Consider the following 16,818-nt stretch of genomic DNA (forward strand, 5'->3'; position numbering starts at 1 on the left):
AGTAATCTGATTTATCAATATTATCAGTCAACCGATTAATAGAGGTTTATTAAGTGCCTATTATATACCAGACATTGTTCAAAACATTAAAGACAAAAAAAATTAAATTTTTGAAAAAGCCAAAGAGCATTCCTGAACTCAAAGAGTTTCAGATTGGATGAAGTGACAAAGTGCAAACAAATTTACAAAGCAAGTTAAATACAGGATATATTGGAAATAATTAACAGAGAGAAGACACTGGTGAGATTTTAATTAGAATTTAAAGGAATCTGGGGAGGTCAGTAGTCAGAGTGAAGGATGAAGAGTTCCAGGCATAAGGAACATTCAGAGAAAATGCACAGAACTGATATATGGAATATCTTGTTTGTGGAACAGCCAGGAGGCCAGTATCACGGAATCAAAACGATTATGATGGGGAATAAGATGTAAAAGACTGGAAAGGTAGAAGTAGATAGATTATGAAGTATTTTAAATGCCAAACAGAGTATTGTCTATTTGCCTCTAGTCCTATCTTTTACTTTACAATAATAATTAGTATTGAAAGCATGGACTACTGGATGACAACACTGGGATTAAAAGAACTTAATGCTGGTCAAAAAAATATGTTTCTATCACTTTCTAGGAGCACAGGATAGAGGCTTCGTGAACGAATGTTTGCTGGTTGATTGTATGAGGGACTGAATACCCTTACGTTGTTTAATTTCCCTAGGCACCAGTTTGTTTTGTTTTTTTTTTAATTTGTAAGAAGATAAAAACAGGTCCTAATTATCAGGTTGTGGGCAGTGCCCTGCCTGAAGTCAGGAAGACTCATTTTCTTGACTTCCAATTTGGCCTCAGACACTTACTAGCTGTATGACCCAGATCTAGTCATTTTACCCTGTTTACTTCAGTTTCCTCATCTGTAAAATAAGCTGGAGAAGGAAATGACAAAATGCTCCAGTATCTTTGCCCAGCTAATCCCAAATGGGTCAGGAAGACTCTGCCCCAATTGAAATGACTGAATGCAACAATTTATTAACTAGTCATGGAAATAAGTGAGATAATTAAAACTTAAAGATTCCAAAAATACAAATTAGCATACAAGTGCAAAGCATTGTTGTGGCTGTGTCTTGGGTCTTTCATCAGACTGGCTACTTCCCAATGATAGACACTATGTTCTGGTTCTTTCCCAACCTTGTCCCTTAGCAAGGGATCCAGAGGGAATGTGAACTGAGTCTCTTACTCAACTCGATAGTCAAGTATAGAGGCAAGCCTCCCCAATGGATTATTCTTTTCCTTTAGAAAATTCTTCTGAAGCATACAGTGAAACCTTGAATCTAAGATGAAATACAATGATTATACCTCACCCCATTTTAAGAAGAGGTTTTACAGTGTTAATTCTAGTCCCAGACAAAATGGATTTCACAATCCATATTGGAATTGAGAGGCAGAAAAAACCTAGAAGACAAGGGAGTAAAGGTATCCCTGTTGAGAGGCAGTACAATCTTGGAATAGACTCACCGGAGTGGTTTTCTTTGGAGGATTTGAAGGCTGGGGTAACGCTTCTTCTGGGGAGACGAGTGCAAAGAGGGTTTCCTTGGATTCGTTTTGGGGTAAGTTATTCATGGCCAGCTCCTCACTAGCTCTTTCCTCAGGCATGTGGCTGCAGCAAGCAGCTGGGACAGTGTCCAGCTTTCTTTGAGAAAAAAGACTTGGAGAGGGGTGGGAACTGGGAAGTGGTTTCAGAATTTAACCCCGCGAGCTGATGCCTGGCTTAAGGGGCTGAATTAATTATCGGGAAACTAAACTGGTTGGTTCACGAACCAGTAAGGAGAAGGGGAGGGACTTGGAAACAACTAGGAAACTGCATCTTAAATTTGTAGAGTGCTTTATATTTTTGGAAATATTTTCATGATCTTTATCACACGTTATTCTGGTAACTGCCTGGTGTGATTAGTAATAGCTACATTACATGGTGCTTTTCCCTTGGGGCTTTGTTGAGGGATGGGACACTAGTAAGAACAGTATCTGGAGGAAGAATGAGGGGAATGAGAGGAAAGTGCGCTCAATTCCTGGAGAAGGAATGATGAAAAATGCCTTTGACTACTGGCGATCCTGAATAGTAGTAACAGCAGTAACACAGAACCCTGTTCGAACCAGGCACTCAAACTATTTGTTTCTTTAATTTGACTTGAGTAAGTATTAATACTGTGATCCCAGCACAAAAAGTCTTGAATACTTGGATTTAGCGGGGAACTGAGAAGAAGGGAGAGTAAGGAAGGATGGGAGAAATACTCCAACATACAAATGTTAGAAATTGAGGCTTGCTGGAAAGTGGAGTTGATGATTTCTATTGTGAATTAAGTTGACATTCTTGAACTAATTATAATTGAAGACATCTGAGATTCATCGCCCTCCCTTGTGGATATCAGCCACTGATCTCTCTAGGAATTCACTCACTCAGTCTGTTTGTCAACTAGTGTTTATTAAGTTCTAACTAAATTTACTGAATTCATAAATGCAAGCAAAAGAAAACAATGTAAATGACTTTGATGCAGGTGTGGTCCCTTTAAGATTCCTTTCTTTCTGATTCCCAATCCCTTCTAATTAATGTAATTACCTTTTGATTCACAAATCCTGGTCCCTTTGAATTCCAATAGAAGATTCAGATCTGTCTCAGCCCCACCTGGAACTGAGCCAACTTTGGGCCTACACACCCTCAGGCCCCTCAGGCTAAATCTCTAAAAGGGCCACCTGGGACCCCTTCTTTGCAGAGGTCCCCAACATGCTAGCCATGTCAGGATCTTCTGTCAGGTGCCCTTCTTATGTCTACCTTCACCTATTTTATCAATCTAGCTTTTATTGGGGACTCTTGATGCTATTAGATTTCATTTAACGCCGTATCCTTGCGCCGAATCCAATGGGGTTGCAGGGGAGCTATAGTTGACTCCCTGTACCCGGAACCTGCCACTAGACCTCAATTAAACTCTAATTTCATTTAGGCACCCCATATCTAGACCTCATCAACTTCAAGGAGCAGGACAACACATAAAAGGATGTTGAAAAGTAGGAGAGGGGAGCACTAGGGAAGGAGATCAGGCACTGGGGCATGATGGAGAAATGAGAGGGAGCTGGCATGGATACTCAGAGAGATCCTGGCAAGAACTATTGGAACAGGGGAAGAAGCCTCAAAGGCAGAGGACACTGGAACTAAGGGCTGTTGTGAGTTTCTGTAGACAGAGATTTCTGTGGTTTGGTGAAGTTTCAACCTAAAGAGTGATCTGTACTGGAAAGGGAAAGTTCCTTTCATAATTTTCCCTTTCTAGATCTTTAGTGGCAGCATTTGCTTATCAAAAGGCCACATGTATTCACTGAGCCTCAATATCTTAATATTTTTCCCTTTAAACTTTAGGCTACTTAATGTTTTGTACGTTTAAATGAGATTGAGTTCCACCATCTCTTCTAGAATCTGAAGTTTCCATTGCAAGACATTGCCAGGTGACCCTCCTTGGTTTTGGATGCAGTGGCTGACCTTGGTCTTTCCAAATTAAAGCCTTTCTCAGGTCTCAGTTTGTCTGAGGCAATGCCCATTCAATGACTAAAGGCTAGAAAGCACAGTGGATAGAGAGCTACTTCTTAAGTTAGGAAAACTTGAGTTCAAAACCGCCTACCTATGTGACATTGAACACCTGTCTGCCTCAGTTTCCCCTTATGTAAAATGAGGATAATGACAGTACTTACCTCCCAGGTTGAGATCCTTAAATTAGTTAATATGCTTGGCACTTAACACAGTGCCCGGAACATAAGTAAATGTTTAATAAATGCTTAGACAGCTAGGTGGCTCAGTGGATATGGCTTCAGACACTTACTAGTAGTGTGACCCTGGAAAGTCATTTGAAATCTATTCTCCTTAATCCATTTGTCCTGATTTATACCATGTCACTGGACCCAGATGTCTCTGGAGGAGAAAGTGAGGCTGGTGACTTTGCACCTTCACTTAAATCCAACTTCCATGTCATGAAATCATCTCCCTGATATCTCTTCTTCAAGAATGAAGGACAAACAATGGCACCTTAATCCAACTGGAGAAGGAAATGGCAAACTACTCCAGTATCTACCAAGAAAATCCTATGGTCCATATGATCCATGGTGTCACAAATAGTAGGATATGACTGAACTGAAGAGCAGCCAAGCTACAAATATTTTATGGGCAGCTCAGCATGAAGGTGAGTTGCCCCTCCCTCTTGTCCCTTTTTGTGCTTTCTTTGTATATATGCTTTCCTGCCGGCAACTTCTATGTATATCCGCTCTTTGCTCATATTCTATGTTTATGTGGGACATTCCACCTCAGATTAATAAGAAATATTCCCCAAAGAGTTCAAGAAAAGGGAGAATACTCTCTCTCGACCCAGAAGCAGAAATATTTATGGCAGTTCTTTTTGTTATAGCAAAAGACTTCTACACTAAGGGGGTACTAGTGAAGTGGGGAACGGGTGAAAAAATTATGTTCTATGAATGGCATATGAATATAATAGAATATTATTGCTCCATAAAAATACCCAATGGAATGATTTTAGAGAAATCAGGGGCTGTATGAACTGGATATAGAATGAAATCCATATAGTAATAGCCATATTACAAAACAAAAAATGAGGAGTGAACTAGATGGAGCTTGCCTCTTAACAGTGGCTGAACAGAGTAGGGTAGAGATAGGAAGTAGAAGGTCTAAGATTTGTTTTTGCTGTTTGTCCTTCATTCTGGAAGAGGACCATGACAACAGGGAGGTGATACCATGACATGCAAGTAGGTTGGATGTAAGTGAGGGAGAGCTGGGCAAGGTCACCTCCTCATTTCCCCTCCAGAGCCATGTAGGTCCAGGATCAGGACAACTAAAGATAGTCCTGGATGCAATGGGAGATCTTGACTTTTTTAAGCTAAGGTCTTCAACAAGTCCCAGTGTGACTGAGGCCACACCCCCTTCAATGATTCAGGGTAAGTAATAACTGAGGCAAAGAATCTCCTCACCTACTCAAAAAAAAAAAAAAAAAATCCAAATAAACAAATAAACAAAAAAATCTGGGAGGGGAAGATCCTCATGGTAATGACCAGCCACACCTGCAGAGAACCCATGATAAAACATACCTATATGTGGGTCAGAAATCATTTAGTAAAAAAAGCTGGAGAGATCTCTAGAAGCAAAGCAAAGTTTATTATACGTTCTCGTGAGAATCGGGTATCCCACCCATAGAGCAGACAACCGAAGGGAGGAAGCACCGTAAGGGGCAGGGTTTTTAATCCCTAACGCAAATTCCCCCGCCCACCACTGACCCTCATCCTTTGTGGCTGAGGATCTTATATTCTAAACACGGGAATACCCAAGAAATTGAACTTGACCAATAAGTACATAGTTGCCCATGTTTGGTTGAAATAGGGAGGATAATAAGAAGTGGACTTAAGTATACCCTTAGGGGGATAACAGGGAGGAGACTTTAAGTATGTCCTTAGGAGGATAGCAAGGGAGGAGACACTTTAAGTATGCCCTTGACTTAATGCTTAAAGTCCTTCAGGCCTACTCAAACTTTGAAATAGATGAAGCCTTACTCTATTTTCACAACTGTCTTGAAAGATCTCACCTTATCTCGTTCACCTACCTCCTGATCGAAGAGTAATGGAACCAAAGTGCGAATAAGATATATTTTTTAGATACAGCCAATATGTGGATTTAATTTATTTTTTTTCTTTAATGAAAGCACTTTAATAAGTAGCATTTAGAATAGAATACTTGCCCTAGAATCAGGAGGAGCTGGCTTCAAATCCAACAGCAGACACCAGCTGAGGACTGAGCCAGTCACTTAACTTATGTTTACTTCAATTTTCTCATCAGTAAAAGGGGAAGTAGTAATAGCACCTACCTCCCAGAATTGTTGTAAGGATCAAATAAGATAATAATTATAAAATAAAGCAATTATAAAGGATTAAAATAATTATATAATCATTATAGAATTCTTATCATGATGCCTGACACAGTAAGTTCTGTATAAGTGTTAGAGAAGAAAGAGGAGAAAAGTTGTGCTTTTCATTTTTTAAATTTAGGTAGTTGTGAGGGGGCAATGATAACATTGGTCTCCCCCCTTTCAAAAAAAAGGATAAAAGAAATAAAGGAAGATTGTTGAGGCGTTCTTTAAAATGCATAGAAAGAAAGAATAAAGCTCAGGGGAAAATACAAACAAATAAGCTTTGAAAGTAATATTGAATTAATTACTTTTTGTTAAAGCAAGCTAAATGTAATAAATATATTTTTCTTTTTCTGCTCTACTTAATATTCAGAAATGTTCTCTCTTTTGGGGAGGTGTTTGTGAAGTTCAGAGTAATTTTTTAAATAGAGCAAATATTCCTTTATGATACCATTCCAGCAAATTGCTGAGGGGTCATGAATTCTAGTTTTAGAAGTACAGATTTAAAGAATACCTTTAACCTAGTAACCTAGGGTACTTGTGCCCATTGAGAACTCAATTTGGAAGCATAAAAGAGGTTAATCCAGAGGAGAATTATAAAATTATATAGTAAAGTCATAAAGTATCATATAAAGGTCAGATGTTACTATTATCTTTCTTTTTCCAAATTCCTTATCCCACCTCCCAAGGGAAAGGAGAATTGCAGTTACAAGAGTCCAGCTTGTTTCTGGCTATACTATTAATGATTAAGTTAGAGACTATTGCTCCCAGAATTCTTGTTCTTTCTACTTTAGTTTGACTAATGTCTATTGGTTCAAGCAAATGAATGGTTAGAAATTATTAGCCAAGTTAGGGGTCACTATAGGTGCCCAGAAGATGCATCATGTCATTGCCCCAGACCTGGTCCTATCTATCAGGTAGCTAAAGAGACATTTTTCTTTATTATGCTACTTCTCCCTCCAAAAGAGATATCACAATATGCAGTCCTTGGAGCAGCAAGAACCTATCGGCTGATTCTGGGGAGCAATTTGGAACTATGCTCAAAAAGTTATCAGACTGTGCATACCCTTTGATCCAGCAGTGTTTCTACTGGGCTTATACCCCAAAGAGATACTAAAGAAAGGAAAGGGACCTGTATGTGCCAAAATGCTTGTGGCAGCCCTGTTTGTAGTGGCTAGAAGCTGGAAAATGAAAGGATGCCCATCAATTGGAGAATGGCTGGGTAAATTGTGGTATGTGAATGTTATGGAATATTATTGTTCTGTAAGGAATGACCAGCAGGATGAATACAGAGAGGACTGGTGAGACTTACATGAACTGATGCTGAGTGAAATGAGCAGAACCAGGAGATCATTATATACCTCAACAACGATACTGTATGAGGATGTATTCTGATGGAAGTGGATCTCTTCGATAAAGAGAGCTAATTCAGTTTCAATTGATCAAAGATGGACAGAAGCATCTACACCCAAAGAAAGAACACTGGGAAATGAATATAAACTGCTTGCATTTTTGTTTTTCTTCCTAGGTTATTTATACCTTCTGAATCCAATTCTCCCTGTGCAACAAGAAAACTGTTCGGTTTTGCACACATATATTGTAGCCAGGATATACTGTAACCTATTCAACATGTAAAGGACTCTTGCCATCTGGAGGAAGGGGTGGAGGGAGGGAGGGGAAAAATCGGAACAGAAATGAATGCAAGGGATAATGCTGTAAAAAATTACCCTGGCATGGGTTCTATTAATAAAAAGATATTAAAAAAAAAAAAAAAGAACCTATCGGCTGTCATGGAGCTATTGTTCTCTGCTGAGTGAATCTGTACCCAACTAATTCATTGAGTGCTTTCATTAAGTGCTTTCTTATGAGACAGGCACAATGCTAACTGCTAGGGATACAAAGAAAGACAAACAAACAAATTTTTAAAGCAAAAAAATAAAAAATAAAAACAAAAACTCCAAAACTGTCCCTGTCCTCAAGGAAGGGACATCTAGGTGGGCATTGTAGATAAAATGCCAGGCCTGAAGTCAGGAAGATCTGAGTTCAAATCCAACCTCAGACACTTCCTAGTTGTGAGACTGAGAAAGTCACTTATCCCTGTGTGTCTCAAGTTTCCTCATCTGTAAAATGAGCTGGAGAAGGAAATGGCAAACCACCCTAGTACCTCTGTCAAGAAAACCCCAAGTGGTGTCATGAAGGCAACAAGTCCTCAAGGAGCTCACATTACAATGAAAACAACTATGAACATACAAGAAACATATGATCTAAATGGAAATATAATCAGTCCTACTGGGAAGGTGCTAACAAGTAGTAGGTGGGGCAAATCAGGTGGAAAGTGAGGCATAGGAAGGGCTTCTTACCAAAGGTGGGATTTAACCTGAGTCTTTGAAGGAAGCCAGGAGGTGAGGGTGAGGGATGATGAGGGATAGATATGGGGTACCTAAATGAAATTAGAGTTTAGTTGAGGTCTAGTGGCAGGTTCGGGGTACAGGGAATCAAATGGAGCTCCCCTGCAACCCCCTTGCGTTCGGCGCAAGGATACTGAGTTAAATAAGTATAGTGGCAGGGCAAAAGTCCCCAATAAAGGAATTTATTGGACCAAAAAGCTAGATTTATAAAAGAGGTTTATTATGATTGGAAGTAAGATTAAAGTATAGTTAAGGAAATAAGTGAAGGTAGCTATAAGAAGGGCAGCGGACACATCGAGTTCCAGTGGACAGAAAATCCTGACATGCCAGGCGTAAAGTTGGCATATTTGGGACCTCTGCAAAGGGGGGGTTCCAGGTTGCCCCCTTTTATAATGGGAGATTTAGCAGGGAAGAGAGGAAGGGGGAATTCCAGGTTGACCCCTTTTATAATGGGAGATTTAGTCAGAGGAGCCTGTGGATGTCATCCCAGGTTGGCTCAGGTCCAGATCTTCTATTGAAATTCAAAGGGACCAGCATTTGTGAATCAAAAGGTAATTACAATTAATTAGGAGGAGTTGGGAATCAGAAAGAAAGGAATCTTGAAGGTACCATACCCGCATTAAGGAGGGGGAATGATAACTAACAATAACAACACGCATTTATAAAGTAATTACTCTATCAGCCACAGTACTAAACTTAAATAAGAATTTGATCCTATAAACAATCCTCGGAGGTAGATTCTATTATTATTCCTATTAGGAAACTAGGACTAATTAAATGACTTACTCAGAGTTGTTCCGGGTCTTCTTAACTCTAGGATTTACCCAAAGCTTTACCCAGAAAGAGCAGAGACACAGAGACACAGAGACACAGAGTGACACACTGTGTGGGTGGTTTGTGTGTGTGTGTGAAAGAGAGAGAGAGAGAGAGAGAGAGAGAGAGAGAGAGAGAGAGAGAGAGAGAGAGAGAGAGAGAGAGAGAGAGAGAGAGAGAGAGAGAGAGAGAGAGAGAGACAGGAGAGAGACATACAACAGAGAGAGAAAAACAGAGACAGACAGATACAATCAGACAGACAAAGGGAGAGACACACACAAAGATAGACACAGACAGACAAAGGGAGAGACAGAGACGGACAGACAGAGGGAAAGAGAGACAGAGATAAAGAGAAAGAAAAACAGAGAGACAGACAGACAAAGGGAGAGACTCAGACAGAAAAACAGAGAGACAAAGGGAGAGACACAGAGACAGAAAAACAGAGACAGACAAAGGGAGAGACACACACAGACAGAGACAGACAGAAAAACAGAGGGACAGATTCAGTCAAAGGAAGACACACAGAGAAAGAGAAAGCGAAAGCGAGAGGACAGACGGAGAGGGAGACAGACAGACAAAGACAATGTGAATGAGTATTCCAGGTCTTCAGTAGAAGTTACTGAAAAGACACAGGAAATAAAGGAAAATAGTGTCATTGGATCATACAGTATACAAAGATTGGAAAGATAAGAAGGGAAAAGGTTGTGAAGATCAAGTATCACAATATATTGGCTTTGTCTTCAGACCCTCATATATAGACAACTCCCAGTTGTAATTTCCATGAGAATTAAGCATTTCCACCCACCCAGTATTATTTAGGTAAGCTCTTGGAAGAGCTCCTTTCAATCCCCTTCCTCAGCAGGTCAGCATCTTTGCCAGGACCTTGTGTTAGATAATAAGAAACCATACTAAGGCAGAGTTCCTAAGGATGATGACTACCTGGTAGCTGCTTGGTGAGCCATCAGGGTTGCCATTGGACTTGGATGCAAAATTCCTAATCCTACTAATTTGAATACATATGACCACTTTAGGAGATTCATTACTCAAACTAATTGAGATCTACTAGTACTGTTTACCTGTTTACTCTTTACTCCCCAGTATTATTGTCTTCCATCCTTTCCACCCCATGTAGTTCTAGAACCATGATACTTCTAGGACCTAGAAAATGGAAAATCAGTTGAACGATATAAAGAAACCAGATAACTGGGCTTATACCCCAAAGAGATACTAAAGAAGGGAAAGGGACCTGTATGTGCCAAAATGTTTGTAGCAGCCCTGTTTGTAGTGGCTAGAAGCTGGAAAATGAAAGGATGCCCATCAATTGGAGAATGGTTGACTAAATTGTGGTATATGAATGTTATGGAATATTATTGTTCTGTAAGGAATGACCAGCAGGATGAATACAGAGAGGACTGGTGAGACTTACATGAACTGATGCTAAGTGAAACGAGAAGAACCAGGAGATCATTATATACCTCAACAACGATACTGTTTGAGGATATATTCTGATGGACATGGATCTCTTCAATAAAGAGAGTTAATTCAGATCAAAGATGGACAGAAGCATCTACACCCAAAGAAAGAACACTGAGAAATGAATATAAACTGCTTGCATTTTTGTTTTTCTTCCCGGGTTATTTATACCTTCTGAATTCAATTCTCCCTGTGCAACAAGAAAACTGTTCGGTTCTGCACACATATATTGTATCTAGGATATACTGTAACCTATTCAACATGTAAAGGACTGCTTGCCATCTAGGGAAGGGGATGGAGGGAGGGAGGGGAAAAATCGGAACAGAAGTGAATGCAAGGGATAATGCTATTAAAAAAAAAAAAATTACCCTGGCATGGGTTCTATCAATAAAAAGTTATTTTAAAACAAATAAATAAATAAAAGAAAAAAAGAAAAAAAAAAAAAAGAAACCAGATAAAAGAAAATCTCCAAGTAAAAATGAATTCTAAATCACTGGAGATTTGTCTCATTGACTCAAAATCCCCTAAACTCATACAGTAGAGTTCCTTTTCCTTCCCTTCCCTATCTCAGCAAGTCCTGGAGTGAAAGGTGCCCTTTGGCCGCCAAGCTAGCACTTTATTATATATTACTAATTGCCTAGCTGTTTAGGAGAAACTTCTGCCACTGGAGGCCCCCCCACAGTCCACATTAGTGATTGCCTCTTTGGGACCCTTATGCAAGGGTGAATGTTGAAAACTATCTTTGCATGTATTTTGAAAAATAAAAAGATAGTATTAATTTTTTTTAAAAAGAAATATATTTCAGAAAAGCCCCAGGTATGCTTCGCAGTATTCTTCACAAGTAGGTGCCAGTTAAAGCAAAAAGTGGATCCTTTGAAAGGTCTCATTATTTGAATTTGTATTGTATATTTCCAAGGGACTGGAAACAATTAGCTTAATTTATATGATTATAGCTTTGAATAGTGCTAATTTGAATACATATGACCACTTTAGGAGATTCATTATTCAAACTAATTGAGATCTAGTAATACTCTTTAGCTGTTTACTCTTTACTCCCCAATATAATTGTCTTCCATCCTTTCCACCCCATGTAGTTCTAGAACCATGAACCATGGTCAAATCAACTCTGCCATTATTCCTGGATAGAGTGCCTCATTCTACTTCCCCCTTCTCTTATCTCCACTGATCATCTGTGTGTCTTTCAAGAACCAAAGTGCCTCATCCAGCCATTCTGGAGAGCAATTTGGAACTATGCTCAAAAAGTTATCAAACTGTTCATACCCTTTGATTCAGCAGTGTTTCTACTGGGCTTATACCCCAAAGAGATACTAAAGAAGGGAAAGGGACCTGTATGTGCCAAAATGTTTGTGGCAGCCCTGTTTGTAGTGGCTAGAAGCTGGAAAATGAAAGGATGTCCATCAATTGGAGAATGGTTGGTTAAATTGTGGTATATGAATGTTATGGAATATTATTGTTCTGTAAGGAATGACCAGCAGGATGAATACAGAGAGGCTTGGAGAGACTTACATGCACTGATGCTGAGTGAAATTGGCAGAACCAGGAGATCATTATATAGCTCAACAATGATACTGTTTGAGGATGTATTCTGATGGAAGTGGATCTCTTCGATAAAGAGAGCCTTAATTGATCAAAGATGGACAGAAGCAGCTACACCCAGAGAAAGAACACTGGGAAATTAATATAAACTGCTTGCATTTTTGTTTTTCTTCCCGGGTTATTTATACCTTCTGAATTCAATTCTCCCTGTGCAACAAGAGAACTGTTCGGTTCTGCACACATATATTGTATCTAGGATATACTGCAACCCATTCAACATGTAAAGGACTGCTTGCCATCTTGGGGAAGGGGTGGAGGGAGGGAGGGGAAAAATCGGAACAGAAGTGAATGCAAGGGATAATGCTATAAAAAATTACCCTGGCATGCGTTATATCAATAAAAAGTTATTAAAAAAAAAAAAAAAAAAGAACCAAAGTGCCTTTCCCTAGCATCGTTCCCTTTGGGATATTTTTCCAGAACTATTGATTGCTTTTGAATTTGTATGACTAGCCCTGGCACAGTCCTTGTCAATAGACTTCATCATTCATGATTAGAAGAGTTAGTTCCTAAAGGACCAGTGAAGAGAAACATACATTTTTCAATCATAGACAATGTGTGATTTGTTTGGAATGACTAAATACATGGCAGAAATAGGGACTTTTATTTGAGGGGGAGAGAACTAAAGAGGAAATGAAAGGTAACCTATAGTCAAATGGATGGAAGAGTCAAATGACTACCTGGAAGTTATTACCAGCTGATCCCATCTTCATTATCCATCCATATTCTCACCTTCCACTTCTAAGACCTAGAAAGTGGAAAATCAGTCAAAAGATATAAAGAAAACAGATAAAAGAAAATCTCCAAGTAAAAATGAATGTCATCAGTTTACTTTTAATTTGATTGAAACTTATGAACTAAAGACGGTTTTAAAAAAATCACAAAAAGGGAATTCTCTCTATCAAGTAGACAATGTAGGAACAGTAAAGATGATATATATGGCGCAGGGTATATAGACAACAGGGACTGCATGGCACTAGTAGGCTAACATAATTTGACATGACCAGACCAGAGAGAGTAATTGCAGTTGTGATCTCAAGCCAGTTCCCTCTTAGTTTAAGTTTGATTTGGCAAAGAACTGTGGCACTCACAAAGCACTGAGCTTTTGATAAAAGAGTAAGTTTATTTTGTCCTAACACAGCAATAATACCTGAGCTTTTCTCATTGAGGTCTCCAGTGTCTCAACTTGGAAATGTATCAATTGGTAAGGAGCTGGCAACTCAGGTGGTTCCAGGCCCGCGCCAAGTCTGAGAGACCTTGACTACACACAGCTGGAATCCAGCTGTACCAACATGGAAGAGGATAGTGGTATAATCAGATAGAGGGAGCATCCCTGCCTGGTTTCTTGTGGCCAGAGCCCACCCTGACTGGATAGGGGGAGTCTTTTCTGTGGGACCAGCAGTAAGTTCATTCTTAGATAGAAGGATTAGCTTGGTGGGTGCTGGAGAATACTGATCAAGAGGGTGAGGAAAGAGACATAGCCAGTATTCTTGTTGAGCGTATGCATAAATTGAACTGTTCAGAAATAGGACCAGGACATTCAGTTGCTAGAAAGAGACTCTGATGTTGGCGATCATTTGCAAAAAGAAGTGGTTGTTCATCAGAAAGAGAACTCTCTGTTTTCAGAGACAATGCAATGTAGAGAAATAGGCCCTGTATGGGAAGAGATCTCTCCTGAAAGGGAGGGAGAGGCTCCATCCAGGAATCCATCCTATGGTCTGTGACTCTGTGGAGAAAGGACATAACACTGGAAAAGAAGAGCAAACTTGGGACAGTTTGGGGAATTCCCATGGTAATCAGAAAGTCCCAGATATATCCTCCTTTTAGTAGAAAATCTCATTATTCTTCAAGACTGAATCTACCAGATGCTTACATTTCATCAATACCCTCGGACTGGAGAATACTGTGATGGGCTCCAGGATTTTTATTGAAGGAAGGAATATTCCATCCCATTTCCTGCCAGCCACACTGCTTCTGGGTTTCTTAGGAAGCCTCCTTCGTGCTCTCCCACCTTCTTCTAGTCTAAGATCCTGGGGCAGGAGGGGAAGAGGGGAGGGAGGGAAGGAGTTAAGACTGGTTTTGTTTGTGTTTGAATCCCCAGCACTAAGTACTAAGTCTAGCACATAGCAGGTACATAATAAAAGTTAACTGAGGATTTTGGAAGGAACTTGCTGTAGGGGAAGTTGGTTGCTGAATAAGTTCAAATAGAAACTTGAGAAGTCTCTGGAGCGTATTCCTGAAAGGTTGATGGGAACAAAATTTAGCTTTTTGACATTAAGCTGTTTATTTTTCATCTCAAAAAACAAATAAGGAATCATCTGATGTTGACTCTGTAAGAGGAATGAACAAATTGTTTTCTCTGATCCATGCATTTTGTTTCACCTTATATCTATATATATTTATTTAATTATTACCAACAAAACTTCAAGAATAGCAGAGGGCAAATATAAAATACAATCAACATTTTACTTCATATTTTAGTACGAATCCAGTCTTTTAGAGAACAAAAACACTAAATAAATTAATGTGTTGTTTCCACATATTAGCAGAAAATTAAGATTCAAATTACATTTCCATTATTATGAAAATTGAGACAGTTCTCAGTCTTGAGAAATTTTATTCTTGGTGTAAAACAAATTCTCTCATATTCTAATATTTTAAAAATATTTATGTTGAGGTATGGTTTTTTTTTCATTCATCACTGTCACTTCCTGATTCACTCAGTTGCAAATCATTTCCTAAAATAAAAAAGAAATAAGAAAATTAATTATGTTGAAGTTTTTTTAAATGCCATTAATATAGAATAAATAAGATTAGGTAAAATGTAAACTTACAGCTCATTATTTTCAACTAATATTTTTCATAACAACAACACTAATATTTACATAGAGCTTTATATTTTTACAAAATGTTTAAAATACCTTATTACATTAAGAATTAATTTGCTTATTTCAAAATTTAAATAGTGTTCAAATTTGCTACTTGTCTAATGTTAGTTTAGAAATATCACTTAACATTTATTTTTGTCATTTTAGTTCAAGTATCAATATCACCAATGTATTGTAAAATAAAAATATTCTTTATGTATTATACTTTTGATTCTCTTTCTTTGGGCCTTTTATTGAGAAACCATCAGAGGAACTAAGGAACACCTAGTTTAAATGAACATCTTACATTGTTTTGAAACTAAGCCTGAAGTTATACTTAAGTGATAATTATCGACAATACAATGCTTCCTGCCAAGGAGAATTATTCTTTAGAGAGTGATCCTAGGCTGGTAGGTTAGAAAAGGTTCAGAAATGGGATGCTATTACTGATTCTTACTATTATTGCTTGTGAGATCAGGAAGTGGCATTGAAAAATTACCTAATATGTGCTAGCTCTTTTAAAAAGTGCTTCAATGGAATAGGTTAGGTTCAAAGGACAAAACAGCCAATAACTTTAATAATATAGTGTTTGACAAACCCAAAGACCCCAGTTTTTGGGATAAGAACGCATTATTTGACAAAAATTGCTGGGAAAATTGGAAAATAGTATGGCAGAAACTAGGCATTGACCCACACTTAACACCATACACCAAGATAAAGTCAAAATGGGTTCATGACCTAGGCATAAAGAATGAGATTATAAATAAATTGGAAGAGCATAGGATAGTTTACCTCTCAGACCTGTGGAAGAGGGAGGAATTTATAACCAAAGAAGAACTAGAGATCACTATTGACCACAAAATAGAAAATTTTGATTATATCAAATTGAAAAGTTTTTGTACAAACAAAACAAATGCATTCAAGATTAGAAGGCAAACAATAAACTGGGAAAACATCTTTATAGTCAAAGGTTCTGATAAAGGCCTCATTTCCAAAATATATAGAGTATTGACTCTAATTTATAAGAAATCAAGCCATTCTCCAATTGATAAATGGTCAAAGGATATGAACAGACAATTCTCAGATGAAGAAATTGAAACTATTTATAGACATATGAAAATATGCTCCAAATCATTATTAATCAGAGAAATTCAAATTAAGACAACTCTGAGATATCACTACACACCTGTCAGATTGGCTAGAGTGATAGGGAAAGATAATGCGGAATGTTGGAGGGGATATGGGAAAACAGGAACACTGATACATTGTTGGTGGAATTGTGAACACATCCAGCCATTCTGGAGAACAATTTGGAACTATGCTCAAAAAGTTATCAAACTGTGCATACCCTTTGATCCAGCAGTGTTTCTACTGGGTTTATACCCCAAAGAGATACTAAAGAAGGGAAAGGGACCTGTATGTGCCAAAATGTTTGTGGCAGCCCTGTTTGTAGGGGCCAGAAACTGGAAAATGAATGGATGCCCATCAATTGGAGAATGATTGAGTAAATTGTGGTATATGAACGTTATGGAATATTATTGTTCTGTAAGGAATGACCAGCAGGATGAAACAGAGAGGACTGGCGAGACTTACATGAACTGATGCTAAGTGAAATGAGCAGAACCAGGAGATCATTATATACCTCAACAATGATACTGTTTGAAGATGTATTTTGATGGAAGTGGATCTCTTCGATAAAGAGAGCTAATT

General features: G+C 38.5%; 2 protein-coding genes across 2 annotated transcripts in view; both read right to left on the reverse strand.

Moving 5' to 3' along the window:
• SLC15A2 (solute carrier family 15 member 2) overlaps positions 1-2,142 on the reverse strand; it is a 48,821-nt gene extending 46,679 nt beyond the window's left edge. The window contains exon 1 of the mRNA XM_051985366.1: positions 1,501-2,142. Within this exon, the coding sequence (XP_051841326.1) occupies positions 1,501-1,638 (138 nt within the window). The 5' untranslated portion in view covers positions 1,639-2,142. The remainder of the gene's footprint in view (positions 1-1,500) is intronic.
• Positions 2,143-14,500: 12,358 nt separating this feature from the next.
• The window catches only part of EAF2 (ELL associated factor 2), a 57,411-nt gene continuing 55,093 nt past the window's right edge, over positions 14,501-16,818 (reverse strand). Inside the window, exon 6 of the mRNA XM_051985374.1 lies at positions 14,501-14,979. Coding sequence (XP_051841334.1) covers positions 14,933-14,979 — 47 coding nt within the window. The 3' untranslated portion in view covers positions 14,501-14,932. The remainder of the gene's footprint in view (positions 14,980-16,818) is intronic.

Source organism: Antechinus flavipes, chromosome 3 (genome assembly GCF_016432865.1).
Source record: "Antechinus flavipes isolate AdamAnt ecotype Samford, QLD, Australia chromosome 3, AdamAnt_v2, whole genome shotgun sequence".
Classification (NCBI taxonomy): domain Eukaryota; kingdom Metazoa; phylum Chordata; class Mammalia; order Dasyuromorphia; family Dasyuridae; genus Antechinus; species Antechinus flavipes.